Source organism: Orbicella faveolata, unplaced genomic scaffold, assembly GCF_042242905.1.
Source record: "Orbicella faveolata isolate gen_17 unplaced genomic scaffold, um_ofav_v1 contig_1, whole genome shotgun sequence".
NCBI classification, from domain to species: domain Eukaryota; kingdom Metazoa; phylum Cnidaria; class Anthozoa; order Scleractinia; family Merulinidae; genus Orbicella; species Orbicella faveolata.
This window is the reverse complement of record NW_028301536.1, coordinates 37,240,646-37,249,587: the sequence shown is the minus strand read 5'-3', so window position 1 is coordinate 37,249,587 and position 8,942 is coordinate 37,240,646. Positions and strand designations below refer to the sequence as shown.

General features: G+C 37.0%; 1 protein-coding gene across 1 annotated transcript; it reads left to right on the top strand.

Moving 5' to 3' along the window:
• The first annotated feature begins 1,071 nt into the window (after positions 1–1,071).
• On the top strand, positions 1,072–8,710 carry LOC110044992 (T-complex protein 11-like protein 1). Its single transcript, XM_089274950.1, has 8 exons — positions 1,072–1,352; positions 2,742–2,862; positions 3,452–3,672; positions 4,202–4,338; positions 5,092–5,297; positions 6,013–6,194; positions 7,050–7,216; positions 7,663–8,710. Exons 1-8 carry the CDS (start codon positions 1,204–1,206, stop codon positions 7,890–7,892), a joined length of 1,413 nt encoding a protein of 470 aa, XP_089131076.1. The 5' UTR covers positions 1,072–1,203; the 3' UTR covers positions 7,893–8,710.
• Positions 8,711–8,942: the final 232 nt, after the last annotated feature.

The window sequence follows — 8,942 nt, the reverse complement described above, 5'->3', positions numbered from 1 at the left end:
GTAAATTTTTTGGTGATTTTTAGCTATATTTGGAGATAAATAGTTTTTCTCAAAGGATTAGTAAAATTTATGGAAATAGGATATTTTGAAGATTTGGTGTTGTTTTAAAATTAGAATTTGAAGTTAAAAATTGGTAGACGCACACCTCGTTTTGGCGCTAAGCTTATTTTCGTCTTATAATGCTATGAAATTGCTGTTTTCATTTCTAATCTTGACAGACGGGTTAAACTTGTGATTTTCTTCACAACCATTAGCTTGACAGTAGCTACAGCTTGAATGACCTTAAAATCTCTTTCTCAAGGCGGGGTCTACATGAAGGCCGTATTTTGGCTGGGTATTATGGTTTTAATGCAAATATCTCGTTCACGTTTCAAGTAGTCAAGAATCTCTCTGCTCATCCCACATATCTATGTTTTGGGCTGTTTTATAAATTTTTTGGTGATTTTTAGGTATATTTGGAGATAAATAGTTTTTCTGAAAGGATTAGTAAAATTTCAAGAAATAGGAAATTTTGAAAATTTAGTGTTGCTTGAAAATTAAAATTTGAAGTTCAAAATTGGTAGACGTACACCAAACAGTTGTCCGCCAACCTGGGGTGCCGTTTCGGGGGGGTTCAACTGTCTGGTGGTGTTCCATAATCTTTTGTTTTTTCCTTTTAATCCCTCTTTAAACTTCCTAAAATTTCACTTAAATTCAGTTAGACCCCCACCTTAAGTCTAGTTTTCTATATTTTGGGGGCGTTTTTAATAAAACAACTATTCCACTTACGCTTGTTTGATAAATATATCTCATTAGATGTCGAGATGATTGTAGCCAAATCGGCGCTACGTGCCCCGTTGGCTATCTACCATCTCATATCCAACGCGCGCTCGTGGAATAATTGTTAACCTTATAATCCCAAGAATGTCTTGCCAGACCAAGGATTCCTGATTTTAACCAAGTTTTGTGGTTTTGGGAGTATATTTCCTTCCTGTGTATTAATCCTGTTTTGGGAACTTACCTATCGGGATGGGGTGGTCCTCTATCCTCGATTCCCCGTGGCGGACTCCAGAGGAGTGGGAATAAGAATAATACAGCGCATGCTTGTAATCTTTGTTTATCGTCGGACCAATTGTTGTGACATTGTCGAAATTCAGCTGAGAAGAGACTGTGTGTTTGTTGGAAAATTGTAGTGAACGGGCCAGATCTTGGTTCACTGAAATTATGGACGGACTTGAAGACGGTGAAGCCCCTCCTGAAGGTGCCGAAAACGCCCAACAGAAGACAGCAAATATTGTCTCTCGCATGGCGCTCGCGCACGAACTATTGATGGACGATTCCTTCAAAATTCAGTCAGAACTTCCCCAAAACTCGTAAGACCTTTTATTTTTTATCCGTTATTGATAACCATAGCATGTGAATTGTAATATTTATTCATTTTCCATATCTTTCTCTCTCACCATCTTTATTAGCTTATCTTTTCTCTCTTGCTTTGCGAAATAACAGCTCAATTTCATTTGCATTTACGGGCCGTTTTGTGGTTTTGAACAAAACCTTGGAAACTCGGAGAATTGCGTTACATCGTTATAAGTTGTAAAATTACTAACTTGTATGGCAAAATGATATGTCTATGATGTTATGTTTAAGAGGAAAAGCTTTACTACTTAGGATTAAATTTGGCTACATTTTTACCAATTTTAGGGAGACCTTGCACTGTAATTTACATCTATGTAATGTAAACCTTTTAAAGGCTTACTAATGTTAGCAAGGATTCCGTAAATGTTTGCCAATCTTTTAGTCTTTTTAACTCCATCAATCGGTAGACAGGGATGGTAGTTATATTACAGAATTCGATTTTGGCCTGTTATGACAAACAAGACAAAACAAAAAGATATCTTATTAAATATTCTGAAAACAGTACTTGACACATATGTCAGTCAGGTGAAAATAAAGTCACGTCATCAACAGTAATATGGAAAATTATAGCGTGAAAAGCACTTTGTTTCCTTGTTATTTGTACCTTCAGTAGATAAAAGAAGTTAGAAAATGAATCATTTTTATGGGTTTTTACTTTCTGCATTGTCACATCCTGCATAATTATTTTGTTGTGGCATGCAAATTTTGCTCATGAATTCCAGTTTTGTACTTCGCATCTATAGATGTTCCAACAATAATTGTTTAAGTGCTAGGTAAATCAAAGATGGCTTGAAAAATTTATAAAATTGAGCTTAATTATTTCATTGTTCATAACTACCAATACTTATTCAAAGAATTTATAAAAATTACTCATGCCAGCAGTACCCTTGAATCTTTGACGAGCTGATTTATTTTGCTTATTAAACTAACTAAACTATGTACCCTTATATCTAATCTTGGACTTAAAAAGCAACATCTGACTTTGAGATATCAAGAGCTTGATATGTACTTCTCAAACTCATTAATAATTCATCAAGTTTAAACATAGGAAATCAAGACTGTGGCGGTGTTTGGATATCTGATCTTAGTTAGCATAGATTTTTATGATTTTAATTCTCCATTTTCTCCTTAGGTTTAGTTTCGATTGAGATGACATATCAAACACTCAAGACAGTGTTTGACCACATTTCCAAACACCTTGAAGTTCATCAAAAATACTTCGCTATGTGTCGTATTTTCAACTCTCGTCTTGGTGATATGGCTAATTAATAACCAACTTAGAGGGGGTTTAAAGGGAAAATAAATTCTCTCTCCAACATGTCTCTAATTTTGTCCATTTATTTTAGGCTGGAAAAACAAGTCAGGGATGTGGTTCACAAGGCATTTTGGGATAAACTTCGTGAAGAACTCAATCAAGATCATCCAGTCTTTAGTCAGGCATTATCTTTAATACAAGAAGTTAAAGAGGTACATGTCTGTTTGATCAATGTCAATGACAAAGCTCTTGGATCTGAAAACTGCATAGTGTCAGGGATGGTGGAGGGGGCAAAAAATACATAACAATAATTTTGCAAATATCTCCAGACCCCCTACAAGTAAGCACCTCTGGCACTCGCTTGTAAGTCCTCCCAATTCAAAATACGCTCCACCATCCCTGAGTGTACGACAGTTGTTTGTTCTGTTGCTGGGTCTTGTGTACAGTAAAGGGTTTCACCAATCAGTTGTTCCACAAACTCATTCTTGTTCTTCAAGATGTGTTGTTAATCCATCACAAGTTTCCCAGCAGCATTTTACGAGTTAACCTCACACATGTGCCTTACTCCTTGGCACAGGAGAGAGACACTGTGAAAGTTGTGCAGAGAACAAGAAGATGCTGAACACTAGAAAACAGACTCACTAATTGTCAAGCCACCATGCCACATACATGCTGGCTATTGCAATTCTTTTACTGTTCATTGACAGGTTTAACCTCTTAATCTCCCCAGAATTGTTAGTACTTTCTAGAGCTGGTTTGCCTTATTACATTGTTTCAATCTATATTTTCTTATTTCCACAGAACATGCTATCATTACTACTTCCATATCACAACTCACTAAGAGCTCACATAAATGAAGTTCTCGACCTGGATCTCATCACACAGCAGGCTAATCATGGCATTCTGGACATATCAAAGCTTGCAGCATCTGTTGTAGGTATCCTTAGTAAGATGTGTGCTCCAGCAAGAGATGAACAAGTCAAGAAAATCCTCGAGAATCAGGACATAGTGGAACTTTTCAAGTAAGCAATAAGAAGTTTGAAAAGTGTGTGTTGTCAGGAATGGCCCAAAAATTTACTAATGATGTAGTGCCTTACAATCTAGATCACAGTTTTTGATTTGATTTGTGACAGACTAAATATTTTTTAAAAGGTGAAAAAAAAAAAAAACTGAGATGTTCTTAATCACCTAATTTAGACATCAGATCAAAATAATGGTGTGGAAGATATAACTTTTATTAGTAGTTCAACTTAGATGTGTTTGGATCTTGCATCAGTGCAGCTTTCAAGCTTTGAGGAAAGAGGCACTGGGGAGAAATAAGCAAAAAGTGGAACTATTTATAACACAGTAGCATAGTAACAAATCCTGTAATCTGATTAGTCCTTAGCAGAGTCTGGGATTTCCTATCACTGACCACGGTCACAGTAACGTGCATGCAGTTTTTCTGTGGAAAAGGTCAACAATTAAGTGATTTGAGAGAGAGGAAAAAATAACTAAGATATTTACCGGTTTAGGATTGTTCCATATTAATATTGATTTTATTTCTTTCAGGGAGGTGTTTAGCTTGATGGATGCAATGAAGGTTGACATGGCAAACTTTCAGTTGCAGACCATCAAGCCTCATCTTGTGCAGCAATCAGTGGAATTTGAAAGAAAGAAGTTCAAAGATTATCTTGAAACTAATCCAGGTACTAATATTCTTCATTTTGAACATTGAACATTCTGAATAGTTGTATGTGAATGAATACACAAAAAAACAATAACAGCTAGTCCCTGCCAAATTCCCTTGTTGTGAGTCTGATTTCATGTGTGTTTTTGCTGTTTACTTGATGCATGTCTATACATAGTGCGTTAATGAAACCATTCAACACAGCACATAAATCACTTGTAAGGGGTGGCAAATGGTCCTTCTAAAACCCTGTGCTTTGCAAAGTTTTGTCGAATTTGCTGGTCTTGTTTTTTTTAGCTGTTATATGCATCTCGCAGTCTCACTTTTTCACAATTTAGTTGTCTAGAATTCTTGCTTTGTTTGTTTGTTTTTTATAAATGATAACTGAATAATTTATAGTCTAAATGTTTTGCCCACATTTAAAACACTTTGAAGTCTCGGTCTTGCTATTTAAAAAGTCAAAATGTCTTGGGGTCACATAGAAGAACACTTGTCCAGCTGTCTCACAAAGTGTGGCATTTACCATTATCCACCACCACCCCTATTGTACCTCCTTAGGATGGATGAGAACACCAGTATGTTATATGCTTTAACATCATCCCACTGTGATGAAAGGACAGTGGTGACCAGTTAAATGGAACTTTACCACTCTTGGGTACTAAAGGACACCTATTCTCTGTCCAAGAAGTTCAAAATACCCTAACCTTGCGTAGAATATCATTTTTTTATGCTACAATTTGACATCTGACAAATTCTTGTATGACACATTTAGCTGGTCTCATGTCAACTAAAGTGTGGCTAAAACGAGGAGCAGAAGTAGCAACAGGAGTAGGCTCCAGGTCTGCTGCTCAAGTTTCTACTGAGTCATCAGACACAACAGATTTCAAACAGAAACTACAAGATGCAAGTCTGACAGATGTCTTAGTACATGGATATTTGGGAATAATCTTTGGAGAGCCAGGCTGGCCTTATCCTGAGGTACAATAAATATTTCTAAAAAAATGGATGCTGGTCTCTATTAATATTAGGTACACAGTACAGTGGTGTAATGGTTAGCCTACTGGTCTCTGGATCATGCAGTCCAGGTTCAAGCCCTAGCCAGGGTCATTGTGATGTGTTCTTAGGCAAGACTTGGGAACTTGGGTAGATCTGTATGCAAAGCTCAGGGGAATTAAGGTCTCACATGAGATTGTCTAAAGTGATGACTTTTAATTAACAAATCAAGGTCTTCCAAGTTCTTCAGATCAAAATCAACAATTTACATTACTAATATCCTGAAACAGTACAGATGATTCTTCAAAATTTTACAAACTCTAAATCTCAAGATAATAATTAATTACATTCTTCTCAATTATTATTTTGCTGAGTACTGATTTTTTCAATGTTTTTTGATTGATAAGAAAAATGAAATTGATTATCAGCCAAATAAGGAGCCGTCAAAATTGAAAAAATGATCTTTGAAACCCTGTTGGAAAAAGAAAAGTGACACTGCAATGTTCACAGAGGTTCCTTTTTTAAAATGGGTATTTTTCCAGTTTTCATTCTCTGTTAATTTAGTCTTTGCTATTGTGCTAAATTGAGTATAAGCAGAAAATGGTGAGAATTAGGTATGATTTCATTAAAACTGATGGACGTTCATTGATGAGTCTGAATTCTAAGATTTCCTGGTAAAACTTAAACATTGTGCTTGCAGACGTTGATTATGGATGAATCTCGATTGGCTGAGATGAGATGGAGTGTTCGCCGCACCACTCTTATTGCTTCTGTTCTGTTGGTGACCCTTAATACCGTGGGTCAGCAGCTGGCTTCAGATGCAGCTTATCTGGCTACTCTCAAGGAGGTGCTGTATATTCTTTTGGATGGTGTACCTGAAGGGTAAGCGGCAAATTAAGAAGTAGGAGAGATGCTTCATAGCTATAGCTTGAAATTAGATTGACATCTGAGAGAATAAGAAATGCTGTAGGAATAATAATAATAGCCTTTATTTACCATTGGCAGTGTTTACAGCACAACGGCTAGTAGGGCCAAGCAAACAAAAGAAACAAATAATCCAAATTGAACATGACATTGTTAAGAATCTTAACTGGCCAAATGCAAACCAGTTGCCTTAATTTACAAGCAAGGGTGAGGATTTGAATTTGGGGCTACAGTGAAACAAATCCAGTGGGTGGTTAGTGGGTGGTTAGAGCGGTTCTCAAATCCGGGACCACTGGATTGTGAGTCCAACGCGTTGACCCCTCAGCCACACTGTCTCCTCCTCACAATGTGGGCATAGCCAAGTTGACTTGTCCAAAAAAAAAAAGTCAGAAACAAGGGTAGGTAGGGCTGGAGGCTCTAAAGGTTTTCATGGTATATTTGAAGGTCATAGAGGGAAATTGATCCAGAAGTCATGCCTTTCAAAACCAGGGTATAAGTCTTTCTTTATGCTGGTTAGGTTGATTTGCTTTCTTCCTTGATACTCAAAAAGTTTAAAAGGCACAGTTTCCTTCTGACATCTGGAGGATCCTGAAGGATTGTTGCAAAGATATGTGCAAGATCTTTGTAGGATCTTTTAGAGATTTTTTAGGGGTCCTTGATAAGATCCTTATCTTTTAGGAACTCTAGCAGTTCTGTAAAGATCATTTGCAAAGGTCCTAAGAAATCCTGTAAAGTTTTTCATGAGGAACGAAAATCATATTTTTGCAGTATTGATTAACATTGATCAGACGACACACTGTATTTGCTTTGCAGTGACTTCCCTTCTGCTCTGCCTGGAGTTTATGAACAGATTGTGCGAGAAACTGAAAAGTTGTTAGAAGCCAGGGGATTGAGTGAGTTGACTTCACAACAACGGGACCTGCTTAAAGGACAAACTGAAGGAATGGCATCTCCAGAGAACACTGTGTTAAACTTGATCAGTGAGTGGAGTTGGGTTTTATTCGAGCGTATGATGTTATGGTAATTGAGGTTGATTAGTGATATGGAATGCCCCCAGTCCTGCCTGGAATTTTGGCGAGATCATAAAAACCCCGAACCAGTCAGAACGCGAAGTTGATAAAGCGTCTATCAAAACGGCTAAAAAAACCATACCCTTTGAGGCCGCATATACCTATATAGCCCAGATATGGGAGTACCCACCCCCTCCCCCTTTGGAGGATAAGTTTCACCTAGAGAAAATGAGGGGACTTTTTCTCAATTTTTCTTGGGTTCACTATAAAGGGCTGTTTTAGTCTCCTAAATATCAGTTAGCCACACAACATAGACAGAAAAGAGCGACGTTAGACCGTAATAGGCTGCAGGGTGTAGGAATTAATGGTACGCATTGTTCTGATTCTAATACGTTTACATATTATTCCTCTGACAGCGACTCGCGTGTACGACTTCATGTTAAACAGCATAAAGAGTCGGCTGCTTCAAAAGAGTAGTAGAGAAGCTGGACAGTCTACACAAACCGTCACCATCCCTCAAGGACTAGCTAGTGTGAACACAGAACTTTCCGAAATTACTGGCAGGTTTTCACGTGTGGTCAGCCACAATATGGCGGTCTTTGCACCCTTTTACGAAGACATACTAGTTAAGATCAAAAGCTCTTGACATTGATTAATGATAGCCAAAAGACATATGACAATGTAGATTTGTAGTTCGTCAAAGGTGTTTTGGTATGTTTGCTTATTTTGTCGCCATTACATCAGTATAACTCCATTTTTCTTCTCTAACTAGAGGGTAGCAAAGGGTGAGGGCTGGGGGTGTGATCACGTTTCACGTACGAATTTTGATAAAACTCACGACCGTATACTTTTAGCTTCTGTTGACAATGTCCTTTTCATACTGAAATTTTCGCATCGCGTTTTTTTCCGTAAGTAACTTTTCATGCGTCACACACTAATTTTTGCCCCCATCAGCTGTCACGCATTAGCCCTTTGCCACCCACCCTCTAACCATTTGTGTAAAGACATATTTAATAGTGACTTAAGTGACCCTTTTTTAGCCGCGGGAAGGTTGAATAGGTTTCTGCCGCCTGTCACACAATACGGTTCCCCCATAAAATAACGAAAAACTAATAATTTTGAATCAATACTTTTGAACGGTATTTGCCAAAACATGATTGAGTGATGATTGGAAATTAAATATATTCCAGAGTTGATGTAGTTGTACGTGTTTTTTTAAATAATTTTTTTAACTTATTTATTTTATTTTAGAATCTGAAGGTACGTTAAGTTTGAGAGTTTATGAGAGATATTTTGTTTATTTCTACATATTATAGATTTTTTATTTCGTTCCTTAATTTATAAACGTGGCAGTGTTAGTAATGAGGAACGACATGAGTAAAATATAAAATACGATATATACTTAAGAGGGTTTTATTACATGCAGACTAAGGTATAGTAAAATAAACATGTATATTGTTGTAACGAACTTGTTTTTTAAACAGAGTTATCGGGCATCTGTTAGCAAAAAATGAACGCCTATTTTTGTTTACGCGCTCGGTTCCCGAGAAACTGAACTTGAACCTGGTTTACATCTTGAGAAAATTTACAGAGATAACTCGAAAATCAAATGCAAGGAAAATTTTAAATACGACTTCATTCGATCTTTACATCGTACAGTAAGAACTAAAATGTTCTCAACTAGGAACAAACATCG

Bases quoted from the DNA above. Each gene is read 5' to 3' on its own strand.
- LOC110044992 (XM_089274950.1), top strand. From the start codon at position 1,204: ATGGACGGACTTGAAGACGGTGAAGCCCCTCCTGAAGGTGCCGAAAAC. The intron at 3,673-4,201 runs GTAAGCAATAAG...TATTTCTTTCAG, and splicing joins GACATAGTGGAACTTTTCAA to GGAGGTGTTTAGCTTGATGG. The intron at 6,195-7,049 runs GTAAGCGGCAAA...TTTGCTTTGCAG, and splicing joins TTGGATGGTGTACCTGAAGG to TGACTTCCCTTCTGCTCTGC.